General features: G+C 37.4%; 1 protein-coding gene across 2 annotated transcripts in view; it reads left to right on the top strand.

Moving 5' to 3' along the window:
• Positions 1 to 20435, top strand: part of CCDC171 (coiled-coil domain containing 171) — a 158950-nt gene that overhangs the window by 126658 nt on the left and 11857 nt on the right. The window contains exons 24-25 of one of the 2 annotated variants that reach the window (XM_010392975.4): positions 11066 to 11215; positions 12366 to 15727. In XM_010392975.4, coding sequence (XP_010391277.2) covers positions 11066 to 11215; positions 12366 to 12428 — 213 coding nt within the window. In that variant the 3' untranslated portion in view covers positions 12429 to 15727. Of the gene's footprint in view, positions 1 to 11065; positions 11216 to 12365; positions 15728 to 20435 lie in introns of those variants that run through there. The other variant, XM_010392976.3, reaches the window with a different exon arrangement.

The raw sequence follows: 20435 nt of genomic DNA, 5'->3' as shown, positions 1-20435 counted from the left end.
GCTTCTATTATTTAATTTAATGTTAATATGTTAATGTTAATAAATATTCCCAGTTTACCTTCTTTATACTAGTCATGTTTTCTCATTGACTGTCATAAACACTTTAATTCTTGGACACTCCATCAGAAGTTTCTTTTCAGGTTGCTTTCCTCATTGCTGAACTACAAGAAGGTGAGAACAGTAGAAATCATCTCTAGTTTTTAGAGTTTTTGAGCTATGGAAGTGATTTCTCTGTTACCAACATTCATAGGCACAATTACTCATAAATTACCTAACTGCAAGTTGTGGTCCAGCTCTGAAAAATGGATAAAGGAAATAGTAACAACATCAGAGGGCGTTTGAAAAATGCTACTCTCTTGGGTGTTTTTAAGTTATGATGGCGTAACTTAAGTTAGGTTTTTCAGTTAGGATTCATGGATAAGAACCAGCTGCTTTTGTTGATCCACCATTAAGGTCACCGCTCAAGTACATGATACTGTGATACCTGCAGTCATTACCACATTCAGTAAAAAGATTAGAAAGGGCTTTCTCAGTCTCATTACAACACCCCATGATATGGGATGTTCTGATCCTATTAGTGAAGAATACTTTATGCATTTTAGACAAACTCATCTCACCAGTCCCTATCCTCCTTGGTTTTCTCCTTTCATGGTTGCTTATAAGCATCCAGTTCTATAAACAGAATTCAGAATGTCACTTTATCTCTTATGCTTCTAAGGAATTGGATCTGATTGTTGACTGTTGACCAGACCAGGGAAAGGACCTTACTTGCCATGCTCCCAACCTAATAATCTGAATCACATTCTGCAATCTTACTGTAAGTTCCCATTTACTGGAAAGGCACTTGGTGCATTTGCTGAAGACAAAGCAGAAAGTAGCATCTTCTGAAACATTATCTAAAAGGCTCATCTGGTAGAAACACATCTTTGAATTGTTAGTCTGAATGAGGACAACCAGAGCTTTGCCATCAGAAAAGTTAGTGTCTTCTTCTCTTTTGTTAAGGAAACTTCCCAGTCTGGCCATCCATGAGACTCTCTGGCAGTGACATTCCCAATGTCAGAGACTTTCACTGCTGGTAGTGAAGCCCCTTCACAGTTGGTGACTCCAGTGAGCTGATGGGTGCCCTGCTTGACTCCTTACACAGCCCACACTCACCTGCAGTCAGACCAGGTTTCCTTACAGGTTTGACCCCAGGTTTCCCATAGCAGTGTCTCAGATGTCTCAGCCCATAAAGCCATTTATTCGTGGCACAGTAACACAGAAACAGCTTGAGCTGGTGCCTCTGAGCAGGACCCCAGCAAAGGAACCCCAGATCTTTTATACCCTCAGTCTCCCCACATGGAAGTCTTGCCCTTCCTCCTTGCCCTTCAGCTTCTGTACCCACTTTCTGTATCCATCCACCTAGATGGTGTCACCAGTCTTCATGTCCTTTGTTATCCAAAAGGCTGGCAATTCCCAGCTCCTGATGTGCCTGTCATTGTCCATTCAGCTGGCTGCTGTCATCCATCTTCATGCCCCTTGTTATCCTAAAATTTGGCAGTTCACAACCTCTTGTCTCAGGCTCCCACCCAGAGCTCAGTTTACATCTCAATCTGAAGCTTGCCTGTTCAGCTATCTCGACCAGATGTGTTACTCAACACTTTCAACCTGTTGTTCCAGGTTCTCACTTAGCTTGTTGACCTCTTGCACAGAAGAGGCCAGACTTCAGTATAGCGGAGCATCACTTATCCACCAATTTTTAGCTTGTGTTGGTTGGGATTTATACCTTTCTGAGCTGAGCTAATCTCTCATATGATAAATGCCAAAAAGGCAGACAAACACAATCACTTTTTCCCAACAAGAGTTTTCTTCAGCTGTAAATCCATTGTTATAGAACTAAATATTCAGAGATGATAGGGATCATTTTATTTGATCTTCCTCAGATTATGGTGGTTAAAAGCAAACTTTGTGGAAAAAAAAAAATTATTTATCTAATACTAACCTTTAAGGACAGCGAATTGTCAAGCTCAGTGATGATGCCACTTCTGTCAGACATTTGCTCTGGAAAGAGGGATGCTAATGTGTGTGCTCATTGTGAGGGTCAATATTAGGTTTACTGTGTTCTTTAAATTTCCTGCTTATATTTTGGAACAAAAGCTGCTGTCACTGGAACTTCTAATAAAACATTTTCATAGCATAAATTAAATATTGAAAGTAAGTCTTTTTGAAAATCTAGGCATTTGCATGTTGTTGGGTTGGTTTGTTTTTTTTTTTTTTTTAATGTTGCTAAAGTTTAAGAATGTATGAAGCAAATTAGTTATCTCATTAGCAGCTGAGTTTAGGCAGAATGGAGGGAGGATACCTGTCCATCTGTCCTGGGATGATATTATAGGGTTATTTTATTCCTTAACCACCTGCTCGATGCCCAAGGACACCGTGTCTTTAAGATGGACCCGGGGGGCAGGGCCGGGGCCGCGGGACCCGGTGCGGGTCGGTTCAAGGCTGGGCCCAACGGCTCGGGCTCGAAGGGTCTCAGCGGGGCTCCGCAGGGAGTGCGCGGGGAGCGCTCTGCTGCTCTTGGGGGGTTTTTGTTGCAGCTAGCTGGAAAAAGGCTGTGTTGGGGGTTTTTTCCCCTTCCCTCCCCCTTGCCCCACTGCCTTCCTTCCCTTCTCTCCGGTCTGGGGTGCCTGTGGGGTGGCCCCGGCTGGTCCGAACACCGGGGAGGGCCAAGCCATTGCGCGAGGGGATGCATAGGTCCTCTAGCTTCGCCTGCTTCGAGGAGGAGGACCGGGACCGGCAGGCCCGCGGGGTGGCCCCGGCTGATCCGAGCCCTGAGGAATGCCGTACCGTTTCACCGGCTATGGGGAGGAGGACCGGCACCAAGAGTCAACAGGTTTTCTTTCATGTGCCCTGCTCCGGGCTGCTGCGTGGACGTCCCTTTCCCCTTCCCTTCCCGGAGATTGGGGGAGCCCAGTTGCCAGCCCGTGTGTTTTTTCCTTCCCCGGGCACTTGTTGTATTTTGAGGGTTTTTTCCTCTTCTACTCTGTCTTGTTCTGTGTTAATAAACAGTTCATTTTTTTGGTTTTTTTCCACGTTCACCTGCTGTCATCAATTTGTCTCATTGGCAGAGGAAAGGGGAGGTCCTTTCCCTTTGGAGGAGACGCTCATTCTGGAGCATTTCCTCCCGAAGTTTTGTCTCCAAAACCGAGACATCATCCTGTGTGTGGCAGTTAACATTAGATTAAGGGTGTGTCCGTGAACTTGAGGAATGCAGTTCAACTTTTCTTGGTAATTATGTTCTCTAGAGAAATTGACTAGGGCTTTTTCCTGTGGTGGCATCATAAATTTGTGTAATTAACTGGAATTTTGGTGAGAAGCCAAAGTGAAAAAATTAATTTGCTATCCAACCTAACAGGTATACTTTAGATATTCCTTGCAAAACTACAAAATATTGCTTTATGTGGGATGAAATACTTACGTTGAATTAAAATGCAGTGCTACCATGAGCATTTTTAAGAAAAGCAGAAGAAATGAAGCAGGTGTTTCACAAAACTTTGCACAGGTTTCTATTCCCTAGGCCCTTTAGACTTGAGCATTCACCTAAAATCTGATACAAGGATTAGGACTCAGTACTGAATATTTATGTGTGAGCCACATAATCACAGTTGTCATATTGAGTAAACCTGCGAGCAGAGACCTTTGTGTCTCCTAGTAAATGGCAATTAGAGCATAGAGTATGCTCAGCTTTTTGCATGGAAAATAAAAAGTGGATATATTTCCACCTTCTATCCATATGTAAAATATTTAATTCAGCATGAAAATGTTTTATTATACAATTAAAAACCAGCTTCTTGTGGCCAGAAGGGAATAATCTATACCCCTTCATAGCTCTAGTCAAAATATTTAAGGAAATGTCTATACTGAGCCCAGATTTTGCGGGGTAGTCATTTTTTCCTCTTGGAGTCAGCGACAGACTTTTTCTACAGTGGTTAAAACTAAGTCAGTATTTTTTTCGTAAGTAAAGCATATTTCTTTCCTAAAAGTAATTGAAATTGGTCTTAATTAAGAGACCACTATTTAAAACCAATAAAAAACCAATATTCTAACTTTCAGTAACCTACTGTGTTGGCAAATAGTTGAATTAGTTAACTTACATTGGACAGTTTGTGGACAGCATTTCAAAGAGCAGAAGAATTTGTCAGATCTCACATTTACATTCCATGTGAAGTTGCTTTAGATTTTTCTACTTAGTAATCTGATAGATTAATGTCTGCTTCTCTCCCTTCCTTAAACTTTTCTCCTACACATTCACCTATAGTTAATCAATAGATTTTAGACAATTAAGACTTAGTGTTTAGGTAACATTAATGTATAAAAATTGTTTTGTTTATATAAGGTATCTTATCCATATGTAGGAGTTCCTTAAAGTGAGAAAGACTACTAAAAGACTTTCTAAAATTTATTTTACTAACATATATTTGGTTGTGGAAAACAAAATTCTATACTTCCGTTTTTGTATGTTTTTTTCTGGTTCTAAGATGTCACTTCAATAGGCCAAAAGCAGTATCATCAAGATTCAGACAACTTGTGCTTCCACTTGACATTTCACCTGAATTTTCATGAGAAGTTTTACTCTCTTCTTTCTCCTCAAGACTGAATGTGTGATGGGATACTACCATGTTTTATAATAAAACTGCATCCTGACTTTTCTGTAGTGACTGCTGCTGTTTGGTTCTTCTCATCAATGGTAATGCATTATGCTCGCATTAGGTAGGTTTTCATGCTCACTTTAAAGTGAACTTTATAGTAGTGTCAGTGACTTCCCTTCTCTCTTTCTTTAATCCCTGTCTAGAATATACACTGCAAAAGAAGCCATAGACAGGATACCAGCCTGAAATGTCTATCAGTTTCTATTTCTTTCTCACTAAAACCACTTGCATGAAAAATTCTAACCCGTCCTCACAAACTTAAATATTCATTTTGAATCCAGACTGTGTAAGAGGATGGGAAGAATACAATTCAGTGGTAACATTTTCCCCATTGCTGTGGCTTAAATTACAAATTCTTTGGGGCAGGAATCGTTTCTCCTTCACATTTTGCATGTAACTGTGCTTGACTTTGGGCAATAGACAGTGAGAACAGCCCTTGCATGTAAATGTTATTGGCCTATAAAAACCTGCATTTCCTTAATTTTGTGAATTGACAATTTTCTTCCATGATCTAGAGCTATTTTTAAGTAGTCAAGGCTACAAGTAGCTCCTTTGCTGTAAAATTCTCAGGATGCTTTCTACCTGATCATACCAAGTAAACACATTTGTCTTAATTTATCAGTTTTTAAAAGATTGAGGTAATTTCTGAAAGTCTTACACGTCGTAATAATTTTCATGGCAATTGTTGTTACGCCCATCCACTGTGGTTTCCAGTAGAAGCACTTTCCCTTCCGTCGCTGTCAATTTCAATGCTCCCTTTTCAATTTTCTTGTAGGAAGTCATGTCATTACCTCTTGCAGAGAATCTAGCCTTTTATTTAGAGCTTCATTCCCTTGGGCTATCCGCTGAGACCTACAGGGTAAAGTAATTGTTATTGAAGCAAAGGGGGTAGAGTTAGGCCCCGTGTGTAGCACTGAGTCAGCTTTCGTTGGGGGAAAAAAAGTTGTAACAAAACTGACCTGCTTTTTGGCACATTTAAATTGTGCATGCCACGCTTGAATGGAACTGAACAAAAAGTTTAGTGTTGAAATGAGATACAAGGAGAATAGATCATTAAAGAAGTGCCAAACAGCTGCAAAAGTGCAATTTTGCTGGATGCGGTTTCCCTTGAGGTTTTTTCCCCCATGCCAGAGAAGCTGCTGTATTTATATCCTTCACTGATGCCACTAGTCATTTTGGACTATGGGTCAAGGCAGCCAGGATGGGTTTTCAAATGCTAAAATGTATGGGGGAAGTTCATTGTAATAATTTCTTCTCCAAATATAGGTCTTCTAAATATATAATAATTATCCTGAAATCTTGTTTCTGAAAACAAAAAGTAATTGATGTATGTTTTCTTTCCTGGGCTCATTTTAATGAGTCTTATTTATGTCAGTTCAAAGCAAGGCAGTAATGACAGGCATGCAGAACTCTACTCCATGGAGTTTTGCTTTCACACCAGTTGTTTCTGCCTGAATTCCACTTCAGCCAAACTCTGTACCGTAAATTAAATTCTTGGTCTTTTCAGATTCTCATGTAATCTAGTTAACCGGCATTAATCTTTCATTCTTCTGAAGTTCATTCATTATTCTTTCTCTTGTTCTTTTTTATCTGTTTGTAGTCCTGGGGTACCTTGCTACGTGCTAACACTGTGTTCAGTTGAAGAATTCCTGAAGGAAGAACCAAGCAGTCAAACATGAATTTCAGCTTTTCTGTACATTTTTGGTTTCTAAAGTATGTTGTGTAAAGTAGATGGTCTTGTTGTTCTGGCTGCTCCATCTGATGTTACAAAGTCAATGCATATATTGTCAGGCTGTAGTCTGACACCTTTTAATAAGCATCATTTCAGCATAAGGTCTCCTTTCTTTAGGTTCATTTCTTCCAAACATGAGATGCAGTTCTATGATAAGAGCAGGCCAAATAAGTCCAGAGTTAATGTTATAATATGGATCTAAAAATGAGGAAACTGATTTTTAATAATTTGGTATTTTATTTGTAACTTCAGAATAGTGTAAAACTTCAGATGGAAATTTTCATTTGCTACAGTTTGTAACTCATAATCCAAATAATTTTTTAAGCTGTGTTCTCAATGGCCAAACACTAAGGACAAGGGAGACAACCTAGATAGTGTTTTAACTGGGAATTTGAAAGATCTTTTTTTTAATGTATGATGAATACATTAACACTTTGATAAGCGGTCTTCTGCTAATTGGCATATGCTGATCTGTGTATTTCTTGTTGTATGTTTCTACTATAACTTCAATGAGAACAGCTGAAGTTTGAATAACCTTTGAATTACATGAGTTAATTTTTTTAAAAGATCCGTTTTCTTTCTGTGTTTCCAATTTCTTGGAGATTGTTACATAATTTGTCAGTAATAAAGTACTCCTGCAGATTGAATTCTTTCAGTCTTGTAGATTTACAGGCAGCAATATATGCAGATGCACTTTTACAGCATCTATAGCACTATCCACCTGAAAATTACTGGTTCTAGAAATCGTGTACAGAATTAGACACTGCTTGGTTATTCAAAAGTACACAGCATATTAGAAAAAAGTGGGTTTACATGTCCCTTGGAGAGCTGTCCTAAGCTTAAGTGTTCTCCGTCCTTTTAAAGATTAATATGGAGAAAGAAAGCATGGCTTAGATTTTGCTCTTTTGCTCTGATGTTCACTGGTTTGCAGTTTATAAACAGCATCAACTTAATTTGTTTTATTTTTACTCTCAACTTTGGTTTCTCATCTTCACCAACTCGTAGCCAAAGCTGAAACTTTTTATGTATACCTTCATATTAGAGATGAGACATCTCTGAACAGGTCATAAGGCCTTCTTTCACTCAAAATCTTCCGAGGCCCTTTTTCTAATTGAATAAAGATCTAAAATTTAAAATACTTTGTTCCTTTATGATATGACTAACACCTGATTTTTAAAAAGTTTTCTGATTTTGTACTGAAAGATGGTTAAAGTGCTCTTAGTGATTTTCTAGATACGATACTGTTTTAAATATTCAGTAGCTATAAAAAAAAAAGAGATCGTTTGAAGTACTTAGGCTTAAAATAATCTGTCCATTGAAAGTTATATTTGAAAATGGAATTTTGGGCACTCTTGCACATTTTCTTCCTAGTCCAACAACTTCAGCCTAAAAGCATCCTTTTTCCGTGCCAACCACAGGAATATACTTTCATCTTGTGTGTTGTAGCCAATTATCTGGGAAGTCATGCATCTGTTTTCATGAAGCGACATGTGTCTTGTTTTAGTGCTGGAGCAGGGGTCTCTTCTCACATTGAAGACACTTTTGGATTAAAAGCACTCCTACCATTTGCTTCTGCTATATCAGTAGTATGTGATGGAGGATGTTGGTGTCATAAATAATAGTGACATCCTCTATACATTAAAGCATTGTGTGGGGTGAAAAGAAAGGAAGGGTATCACTGTAAAAAAACCGAAAACATTCAGCATCTGATTATTTATTCTTTTTATTTTTTATTAATGTGAAGGAATGACTTACAATTTGTGCTCTTAAAACTGACAGTCTAGGTAGATGTCAACCATTACCTGGATTTGTGTTCCATCCCTAGGATGACTTTGTAATCACTGAATTAGGTTGAGTTTGGAAGGGACCTCTGATTGTCCTTTGGTCCAAGCCCCTTGCACAAGGAGGGAGGAATACCTAGAGCCAGTGATGTTTAAAATCAGTATTCTTCAACTCCACTACTTCTGTGGCCTCCTTGTTTAAGTCTTCTCCTCACTAACTTCCCCTCAATAGTCATCTGTCTGAAAATGTATTAGATTTTTGAAAGGAGTTGCAATAATATCGGTTCCTGAAAGATTTGGGGGTCACTACATCTTGCCTTTCTGAACAGAAGTCATTTTCTGGTGTGTATTCTTGAAACATTTTGTCTGTAACTGAAGACAAATTTTTATTGCTTTATGGTCTGTTCCCAGTTTTAATGTCACACTTTTACCAGCACATTCAAAACCAGAAGTGCTCGCTTAAATGCAGACAGTGCAGATGTGTATAATTGCCAAAGTTTATGTTATAAAAATTAATCAGGAATGTTGCTGCAACATCTTATTGTTATGTGTACTTAAAAACTATATATACATCTTACTGCTATGTGTACTTAAAAACAGAAGAAAACACTTGTTAGCAGGAGAGGAAGAAATTTCTGCAGTTAGATTTGCATTCTGGGAAATTCTGTCAACTGACTTTCTTGATCACAGAACAGTTTCCAGAGCTGCAGATATATTTGTAACTGCAATGTTCAAATAGGGATCTAAATTGAAGTTCTGAACTCCTTTACAGATGCATTTAATCATTAGGTGACAGATATTATAACTTGCAAGTGGCCAGGTTCTATGCCCATTCCATGTGTATCAGGCTTTCCAGTAAGTGTAACTTTTGTATTATTGAGGACAGATCTGTCATTCAATCTGTGACTGACATAAGTGACTTAAAATCATTTATGCCTTCCAATGTTACATCTAAAAATCCAATGTATTTGCCTTTCCCCAGATGTCATTTACAGTAAGTGTTCTTCATGCTCATGCCACCCACTGGAAGACCCAAAAATAATGTTTGTCCTAACCTGTTCCTGAGCAAGAGACACCTAAACTGACCCTGACTTTTTGCTGGGGAGTTGGGATATACTGTAAGGAATGTGTACTTATGGGTGCATAAATGCCACCTTCCACATTGGTAAGGGATCATTAGTAACTGCAAAACTACTTTCTTCTGGACTAAGAAGAAATCTAAATTATTAAAAAAAACAATTGCCATGTCTGAAAATAAAAGCTCATGAATACATTTTTCCTAGATTTAAAATTTTCAAATTAATTAAACGAGAGAACAAATTAAATATATGAGTAGGTCAGCAAGGAATTAGAAACTGCTGTTTCAGATAACTGCATGGACCTAGTGCCTGTGGAGGTGTAGGATGAAGCTGTATACGTTAGTGGCTCCACTAGATCTGTAGTAGCAGAGGTAAAAGGAAGAAGTTAAGGAAATGTCTCTCTACATTCTAGTTCAGAGAAACTTTTAAATACTGTGCGCGAAGTAATTAAAAGAACACATGAGATTTTTTCTCTGAGACTTGAGACACAGCTTGTTATGCAATGGTATAATCCTTGTTTGTGGGTCACAGGCCCAGGTCATAGTCCTATTTCAACATGTGTCTCATTTTTAACATGCGGGCCGTTGCCATTTGAAGACTCTCAGGCAGTATTATGTAGAGCATGAGCTATATCCCCATTACTGCTTGGTGTTGTTTCTGAATAGATGCAGCGTTTTAGTTGTGTTGAGTGAAATAAAAAAATTTAAAAGCAGGATTAGAACTGAAAGTGGCAGACTGAGGCTATGTGAATACACTTTTAGGGTTAGCACCACAGTATTTAAAACATTTTGGATATTCTTTCTGATAAGAAAAGATATGATGGTGTTGACTTGCCACAGCAGTTTTCTACACTTCACAATGAAATAACCTGATTGATTTCAGCGATGTTAATTTTTATTCTGAAAAGCAATAGTCTGTTTGAAAACAAAGAAAGGAAAACAGTAAAAACCTTTTGTGAATGTCTGTTTGTGGTACTAAGTTTATAAGTCTGTACTACAGACATATTCAGAAGGCCAATTTCATATTATCTGTAATATATTCTTACAGTTGCAACTTGCTGCAGCTCATTTCAAAGGGGGAAACTGTAACTTATAAAATGTTATTAACCAGTTGTAAAGAAGACCAATAATCTCAAAAGTGTTAGACTATTTAGGATAGATATAAAGTTACCAGTAACGTCAAATCATTTGTTCTCTCTTGTGCTGCTAACTTTATTATCAGTCTGATCAGTATTGCATGACTGGGACATTCTTACACTATATACATGAAAACAATTATATTTTCCCAGATACGCTGTAATCAGATTATTTATTTCCAGAGATCTGTAGTTTTACTGTATTTCTTTTGTTTCTGACAAATTAATTTTCTTAACATGAAGTGGGAGGACTCATTTTGAAAGTATGAAAATTTACCTGAAATTGTGTAGTGATTCTTTATAAACATAAATTGAATGTGCATCAAGAATTATAGTTAAATAAAAAATAGTATCAACTATTCAATGCAGTACTGCATGTTTGAAAACAGCTCACTTTATAATTGGGGTGCACAGTCATTTGCTTTTCCTCGATGCTGTTAATATTTCAGATTTTTGAAGAAGTACAAAATCCTATGCTAGACCTTTGTTTAAGTCCTGACTTACAACCTAACTGCCTGGCTTACATCTTTTGTTTTATTTTTCCAATTAATAAAAATTAGGGCTGATTTTTTAATGATTTTGGATGTATGCTACTTGGCATTTAAATATAGCTTGTCTGGCACTGATGATTTACTTTACTTTATTTAAAGGCTGTGATTCAAAGTTTCATGGAAGTCTACCAACTTGCAGTTTCCAGAGTTGAAACATTAGTGAGAGAAACAGAATCTCTTCAGCTTCACATTGCAACCATGAAGTCCAGGCTCCAAATAGCTAGTCTTCATGAAAGTGACCTTAAAATGGTAAGTCTGCTTTTCAAGTAATTTTTGTCATTTGAATGTGGTTTCTTACCCAGCATCTCCCTTCATGCTGTATAGTTTCTGTAGGGAAATACAATAATATTTATCTATAAACATAATAGAGCAATAAAACTAGTGTCAACAGAAACTTTTTCTGAAGAGAAAAGGAATGGTAAAAGTTAACACAGGGTTTAATTTTTACTACTATATCTTCTACAAGGACCTGTTCATTGCTGCTGAAAAAGTATACATTGTGAAGTTTTAGTTTTACCGGTACAGTAAATAGTTGAACTTTGGACCTGAAGAATTTTACATCTAGAGATGTAGTATATTAAAACAGAATGTTATTATCTTCATGTAAACAAAGTGTTTGTTAGGAGTTATTTTTATAATTGTTGTTACTTCTCACTGAAGTTACAAGGTTAAAATTAAATTTCAGGAGTAATTTATTGTCTAAAATTATTTCCCACAAAGGTACTTGGATTTGCTTAAGGCTAATAAGGTGAGTCTTCAGATTTGAGATCTCTCTCTAGGGGAATTATTAAATGCAGATTTATTTGTGTCACACAGGACAGACACATAAACTGTCATAAATATATAGCCAAGTATCTCTAGAATGAGACTGCAGGATGTGCAACTTGCATACACTCAATGTATTTCTCCTCCATCTCTTTTTACTTTTTCACAAAGGATAAAGGAGAAAGCTTTGGAGTTCATTTTATTGGTTGTTGTTGTTGTGCTTCCCTTCCTCCTTTCTTTTCTTTTAGTCTTGTGTAGTAAATAACCATAAAGAAAATGAGTATTGTTTGTCTTTCTTTTTGAACCAGAAGATTTGTAAGAAGAGAGCTGTCACAATGCAAATAACATAAACACACTAGTAAACATATATTCAAAGGTTGTGACTATGGCTTTGGCTTTGGTTGTTTCCAACAGAATTACATTAATTTCTTAACCTGCTTCTAACAGCACAGTGGGAAATTAGTGCGAATAGAAACTATGTTAGTCAGTGCTGAATTTATTTTGACATCTTGAGGTGACAATTGTTGAATGAAAACTTTATTTGTGACTACAAAACCTTTCTAAGAAATGAAATTACTTCACTGAAATTGCTTTTTTCCTCCTCCAACCAGACTCTTTTGATGTTTTCTGCTAGGTTTATGTGTGTCCTGCTGAGCCTGTGCCCAATATAATTGGGCTGCTCCTTTGCCTGTTATGATTGTTTTTGTTGTTTAAATCAAGATGACCACTTGTGTACTGAAGACTGGGAAACTTGCCAAACTTGCAGCAAGGTTTGCTTTCATTTGGATTGAGAAATCTTTTAGCAAAGATTATGCTAGTCCTGTCTTTGAAGGGCTATGCAGCAGCCTGATATGTTACAGTGAAAACCAGCTCTCCAGTGTTTGTGATTAAATGCTGTGTTTTTAAAGTAATTTGTATCTGCATGCAGTGTCAATGTAAAGATGATACTATTTGCGTTGTGGAGGGATCTGTTAGCCCTCTACGGAGAGCAATAGTTCTTCCTTTAGATGCAGTTTAATTTGAATCTAGGCCTAAGCATTAATAGGAAGTGTTTTAAAATTTTAACGTAAAAGTGAAAAAATTCAGAATGAGAATCTCAAGCTGCCATGAAGAAAGTATTGGTGATTATGGTTTATTTTGTATTATTTGGGTTTTCAGTAAATTTCTCTGTATATTCTGCATATTTGTAGAAGTTGTATTAAGCATAAATTTTAAGAACTTCAGGCATCGCAGCTTTGCAGCATGACTTAGATTTTAACATTCCAGTTGTTACTGTTCTGTTCCGATTTTGAGGAATAAATTCTGCACTAAATTGCTTTCTCTAGTAAAAAAAGTAGAACAGATTTTTGTTACTTTTTTTAAATGAAAGGGAGCAATGACTTCTTGAGCACGTATTTGGTTTCAAAATTAGACAAGCTTTGTTAGTTTTAATTCACCATGTTCAATCATATTTCCATTGCAGGCAAAATTTTACATGGAGGAGACAAACACAGCACTTGGACTGTATCAGTTGCAGGCCTTCATATAACATGTGTTTGTGCTTCCTGAACAGTAACTATTGCTCAGTGCTGAAATATATTTTTGAAGTCTTCTGGTTGTGTATTGTGTGGACTCTTACATTATAAAATTGGGTTTTATCTCACAATGTTGTGGCTGTCTCTTGATGTTTTTTATGCTAGTTGCTTAAGGATCTTGCCCTGCCAGCTGTCCATTGCATTCAAATTTGGGCCATTCATGAACATTGATATTTTCCATGTTCAGATGGTATCACTTTCCTAATTGACCTGTTTCTACTGAAATTTCATAACTATGCCACCTTTCTTTCTATTCACACCACTTCTTTCTTCTGCTGCTTTGGGTTTTGCTGATAATTGTATAACCAAATTGATGCCGTAAGGCAAACTTGGTGGTTCTAACTCCTCATCTTTTATCTCAGGCTTTGAATTGACATCTCCATCCTCCAGTCTATTTCTAGTCCAAGCACTTTCCTTCTGGTCAATAGAGTTTAGATTCTGAGATTGCTATATGTGGTCATGCTAACGCCAACAGAGAGGAACAGGAAGGGATATGGTTATGATGGACAGAGGTGAGATGAACACTGGAAACACAGCTTGCAGAGAAGAGAATTATGGGGGGAGAACTGAAGTCAGTGGCAGAATGTCTCTCTACTCTCCATTAGTGCCCAGCTATCTATCTGTTGTACTTGTCTCTGATAATTCTTACTCGTGCAGAGAAAAGCCCTGTGCATTTTTAATTCTTGCAACTCTTTAAAATTCAGTATGGCTGAAAAACAGCTTAGATCTTCTACCAGTCTACTTTTCTTCCTCTTTCTACCCCTCCCCCTCTTCCCCCCCTTTTTTATTGTTTTCTATTCCTATTCCTGTATCTCTTTTCTCTTGGTTGGATGGGTTCCTGGTTGGCTGGTTTGGTTTTTTTTACTTCTTCTGGTTTTCTGTTCTTTACCAGCTAGTTCTGAAATTTCCCTTACATTTCTAAATTGTCCTTTTTTTTTCCTTCTATTAGGAAACTATCACCATTTTGTAATAGTCCTTCCTGCCTATTTCTTGTTCAGCAACTTCCAGTAATATAAACATCATGAACTGTGCTGAATTCTGCTGCTTTTATTAATTTTAATTCTTCTTCAGATACGTTAGTTTATTAGTATACTTGCACATTCATTCAGAGTAGCAGTAATAAGTAGACCTTGAACTGAGAGCTTAGAAGTGCTGTACTGTACAGTAGAATAGTCATAAGCAGTTACTTTGTGGGTGCTGCAGGGCAATGTGTCATCGTAGTTAGTCACATGGCAAGTGAATCCATGTTGTCCAAGGGGTTTTCACTGCAAGTGCAGCATTGCAGAGTGTAGGTGCAGTGACAATGTCTTTTCCAGTGTGACTGGACACATAGGAGGCATAGTGAACAGAATTCAGTTCATTATAAAACTTTTTCAGGACGTGTTCTTGTAGCTTCCAGCCCTAAGATTTTATGCCCGATCTCAGTACTGCTGTCAGAAGCTTAAGAAGGTAAAATAATCTGGTCTCAGTTCTGGCAAACAAAAGAAGTCACTTTTGTTATGACAAGTGGTCAGGTGCTTCTCTGAACCTGAGTGTGCACTGATCTGGTGATACTTCTTCCTTTTTCTGTTTTTAACTCAGAATCAAATGAGAATAGAAAATGAAGAGGAAAGTACAGTAATTTCTAAAGATGATGAAGAGAGAAAAGCTTTGTGTGTACTGCAGAAATGAAAACTGGGGGACCCAAAAGGATAACTTTATCTGAAAGGGGGAGAAAGTTAGTTTCAGATGGATGAGAGGGGTGAAGTAAAGAGGTCTGTAAATGTAGCAGAGTTCTCTAACTAACTATGAAAACAACTGTTGTCTTTTGATGCTTCTCCTAGCTGAGGTGAAAGTGAAATCACTCATTGGTTTATGTGGCTTTGTGTCATATCTTTTTTGCCATAGTTGTATCTGTGTCTGTCCTTTTTCTGGAAATGTCTACTGATATCCCTTAAAAGTATTGAAAATACAGAAATGGTGAGTTTTGTTGAGATGAGGGAAGCAAGTAGAATGATCTTTTGCATGAAAATTATGTATTTGTCCTTGAGATTGTAGAGATTGTAGTAACTAACATATGGTTTCATACTTGTGTGTTGAAAAACTGCACTAAGGAAGATGTACACTTTTCTCCCTAATCAAAGCGGTCAGCTCTCAATTCTCATGATCTACTTGAACCCCATTCATGGGGGGTAGAGAGAAAAGAAATATTTAATACTCAAACTTATGAGTTAACTATTCCCCTGACAGTTTCTTCCTACTTAACCAGGCCGGTCATGGCAGTGGTTTTACATGTCTTTCCCCTATACACCTTGTTTCCTTGTCACCAGTTCAATCTGTGTTTTATAGCTACAACCTGCATCTGACAGGGATGCATTGTCCCAAATTTAGAATTATGAGGATGGAACTATAGAGAAAGAAGAAATCCCAACTATTTGCCTTATCTCTGATGTAGGTGCAGGAATTCTTCCCAGATGTTGCAAGAAGCAGGTATGTCCTGAATGAAAACTCTCCTTGGCTTTTTCACCATCTCATGTAACCTTATGCACAGTTGAATTTGTTTTGTGAAAGCTTTGGAGATACTGGTTCTTAAATTTCCTTGCAAAAAGTAGTTAGACTTGCTATTTTTATTGTTACTCTCTGTCTTGATGTGTTTTCCTGGAAATAGTCTTGGACAGAATTCAGTAAATATGGACCTCAATAATCATAACTTTGCTCAGTATTGTTACTTACCAGTGCTTAGTTGCTGTAAGACGTGAATATTCCTGAAGTGATAGTAGGTAAAGAAAAATCTGACAGGCCCACAAGGAAAATTTCCCAATCATTGAGATGGTCATAGACATGAAAGTGTATCAGACAAGTGAAAATAGAAAACTCTAGTCATAAGATTTACTAAGTTTAACGTCTCTATAAGACTGAATCCACCAAGCAGTAATATCTCCCTGAAATTATGTTTTTATTGAAATATTTGCATTTCTCACCTGATTTTATGTAACTGGGCTTCACTTGCCAGCCTTACTAGGTAGCCAAGGAATGCACATATCCTAATGCAAATGATCACCTGTTCATGTGCTACTGCTTACACAAGTAATAGTTGTGACCAAAAATAATGTAGTTTAGAATACTAATACTACTACTAATAACAACAACAACAAAAACAATCTATATTATAAATCACATTTGTAACTTAGGGTAATGTAGTAAAAAGCAGTTACAGTAATACAATAACACATTTGCTACTTTGTAAAGAATGCTTCCTTTTCTATGCAAAAATTTTTTTGACACTCAATATTCTAGGTATGTGAACTTTAAACTTGTCAGACTGTTGTAACATATTTGAAAATTATAGTAATTTGATTAAAATGTTGCCTATAAGGCAAGAGGTTCATTTAATAGAATCCATATGTAATTAAAGTGCAGAACCAAATGTAATCAGACCCCAGTGACTGGTGCCTTCATATTGATAGTTTTACAGTGGCCTCTGGGGTTGAAAGTTTATGTTAAAGTTACCAGTGTAGCTGTGCTCCAGAAAAAAAGCAGGACAGGGTAGCTGTTGAAGCTAGTGTCAACGTCCCAAACTGATAATCACACAACAAAAGTAATTGATAGTCTGAATTTTAGGGCTGTCTTCCACTTGACAGGTGGAAGAAGCACAAGACTGCTGTGGTGTGCTAGTCCAAATTGCATTCTGCAGCAGCACTGCTATGTATACATTCCCAAATGAGGGAAGTATGCCCAATGAGAGCAAGTAATGGTGTATTTTTTTAATAATACAGTTGCTTGATTTGTGTGAATTCATGTTTGAATCGTCTGAAAGTTATAGACACAACACTATGTACCAAGCCACAAAAGAAGTTTGAAAAAATTTCCTGAACTTTAAAAAAAAATAAAATATTTTCTCTGGACAGTTTTAAGAGTTGACATCCTGTGTTAGAGTTCTCTAATCATCACCAGCACAATTTACAATCAGAACACACAGAGAGCCAGTTCAGACCAGCTCATCTGTTGACTTTGGCAGAAGCCCTTAATCTCACTGTGTGCAGCTGCCACTTGAGAGCTGGGGACTCGGCAGAGAGCCGAAGGAGGCTGGGATGCAGGGTTGGTCAAGGCATGAACACATAGGCCTGCTTCATTTCAACAGCCATACACTGCTTTTTTTAATACTCTTTTCATTTTACAGCCTTTTTTTTTTTTTTTAAAACCTGAAATTAAATGAGGACCTCTCATGAGCCACTGCGCTCCAGGCATAAGAAATTGTAATGTCTGGCTTCCAGAAACTGTCCCGTCAAAATGTGCTTCTGATTAGGTGGCTTAATTACAGCTGTGAAAACAATGTTGATTTAGGCCTCAAGATTCCAGTGCATGTCAGCCGTTATTAGCTAGCCTTGGACTGAAGCCACCATTTTAAAACTCTGTACCACTAAAGTCACACACTGCCTGACAACTTTTTATTTAGGCAGAAATGTTGCCAGAAGCAACACATTTTATGCAAAATATTTTTCATTGCGCAAATTTCAAATGTGACACAGTTGATGGACATAAAATGGGTAGTTATGGGTGGACCTCACCAAGTCCAAAACCCAACTTTTACAAAAAAACCCCTACCCCAACACATCCCCCTCCCCCATTTCAAATAGTTTTTCTAAAGTTTGACTGACATAATGCTTAATTTTAATTCCTTTAATTCAGTTTTATTCCAAATCCAGCATGTTGGTTTAACCACCCAATTTTATTGCATCTAAATTTTCCTGACAGTTTCATTTGCTGTTGGGAAATAAAATTGCCATTTTTGCAACATGGGAAATAATGGCTAGTTTCAAAACCAATATGTTTGAAACTTCCTTTGCCTGAAGCAGGTTAAGGCACACACTCAATTTACTTTAGGGGAAAAAAGCTCATTAAATAGTTTTTAATATTTTAATATAATTTAAGTAACTGCTTTCACAATGAGAAGGCTTATTAGGCCCATGTATTTACACCTGCAGAGAGGTAAATGTTTGGGTAATTAGGTGGTTTCCAATAATTCAGTTTTCAATTGCAGGGTTAATGCTGCAAACACTGTAGATGGACAGAATGAGTTCGCTGCATTTAAACATTACATTTACACTTGTAGCATTTTCCTTTCAAGTGCTTGAGAAAGAGGCTTAAGTGGGGTTGGTTTGGGTTTTTTGGGGTGTTTGGTTTGGTTTGGTTTTTTTCTTTGTTTGGTCTGTTCTTCAACTCTCCTTAATGACATGAATTGGCTAAGGAATGTGAGAGAATGTGTGTGGGTGTTAACTCTCAGCAGAGGTCCGTACTTTGGAAAAGTAAGATCTACATTCTCACTTCACTGTTGCCATGAAATTCCAAATGTCCATGCTGTGTGGTTTAATGGAAACCATGAAGTTCCTAAATGACCGCAGGTTTGTTCCGCTGTTAAGCACAAAACAAATCTTTCAAGTCATTGGCTAAGTCTCAAAAAAGGAGGGTCATGTTTTCAGGAAGGTAATCTCCTTTCCTTTTTTTTCCTTCATGGTTTGCATTTCTATGGCATTAGAAATGTGTTTCTAGTGAGGTACTGGAACTACCAGCTCACAAACAAGGGTCCTCAGTTCTCAGGACTGAAAACAAGACACTTGGAAGCTAAAGCTGTATTCATCTCTTACCCTAAGTGCAGGCCAGTGCAACAATTGTACCTTCAGGGGCAACTAATTGGAAATGGATTTAGAAAAACTAATGATTTGGATAAGGAAGCAAGTCTAAAGTATAGGTTCAAGTTTGCCCTATAAAAAATCATCATGTGTTCATTCTCTGCCTGCAACAGATTAGAGAAGAGCAAGGCAGTGAATGCCTACGCTTCATTTTGTTCAGTTTTCAAAGGAGAAATACTGGAATGAGCTAGTCTTCTGTTTTCTTTGCAAATACTAGGTGGAGTTTCCTGAAAAAGAATGTTTCAGAAATGCCCCAGTTGCTGTGTAGGACAGCTGTAAGTCAGGAGACTTTTACAGCTAAAAGCCATGTGATGGCTTTTTCCTTATTAGACACCTTTGCACTAGCCTTTTGAAATGCTTTTCATTGGTAATATGCAGTGAGTTTTATTCATCGGCCACATATATTTGCTTCCTGTTTGCTACATACCACTGTTTCTTTTGCCTTCTTCCCACACCTGTCAAAAGAGCATTTCCAGGACATAAAATTAAAAGAAACATTAGTGTATTATTACATATATTCTTAATGCTGCAGTAGAAATAAAAGCATTGGGAGTGTTAGACAGGCTGTTATTTTGAGAACTGGATATTATAGACCAGGACATTTAACCCTGGGAATAAGTTTTTACAAAAGAACAGAGCCAAGGACACAATTTTACTGGCTTTATAGAAGAAAAGGAATATTCTCTACAAAGGCAGACAGATTCACTTCTTTCCAGACTCAAGGACTTTTACTCAGGCCAGAAGGTGCTTCCTCCTCCCTTTTGAAGAAGTTATTTCAAGAAAGAGAGCTGGGAAGCTTCTATTATTCCCCACTAAACTGTGGGTTAAACATAAAGGGAACGTCTGTTTGTTCTGACTGAATTTGCTGAGAAATTTTTGGAGGGGATTAAAGCATAGCTGTGCCTGAATGAGTCTAGCGTAGATGCTTAAATGGTGAGTGAATCCACGCAATCCAGTCTGTCATCTTCCTGATATTTTCTTGACATTTTAGATTTAGATCCTACAAGGTATACTGTTGTGAATAATTATTTTGTTTTGACACCTGTTTGGTTTTGTGTTTCAAGCTAAGTATGTAAAGCACTGTTTATAAGGAGAAAATTCAGTGCTGATCTTCAGATATTAACTTTGATAAAGAGTGCAAGATGTGTAGATGCAACCTGTGGATAGCAGTTCACTTGATCGGGATGATAGGTAATAGAAAGACAATTTTTGTTGTCTTTTTGCTGTTCTTGTTTACTTTATACTACTAGCTCACTGCCTAGATCACAGGGGAAAAAAAAGATTAGAGTATGACCTAGGGCAGTGTTGCTGGGAGCCTGCCCCTTTCTCGGCTAGCCTCAGAAATGCGTGTATGTGCAGCATGCACTTAAAATGTAGCATGGTTAATGTTACATGCACCCATTAAGAAAAATAATAATTAAAAAAATATACATATAAATGTATACACGCACGCTCTTTAAG

This window comes from Corvus cornix, chromosome Z (assembly GCF_000738735.6).
Source record: "Corvus cornix cornix isolate S_Up_H32 chromosome Z, ASM73873v5, whole genome shotgun sequence".
Taxonomy (NCBI): domain Eukaryota; kingdom Metazoa; phylum Chordata; class Aves; order Passeriformes; family Corvidae; genus Corvus; species Corvus cornix.
Note: the sequence above shows the minus strand (reverse complement) of the source record. Positions and strands in the feature narration are given on the sequence as shown.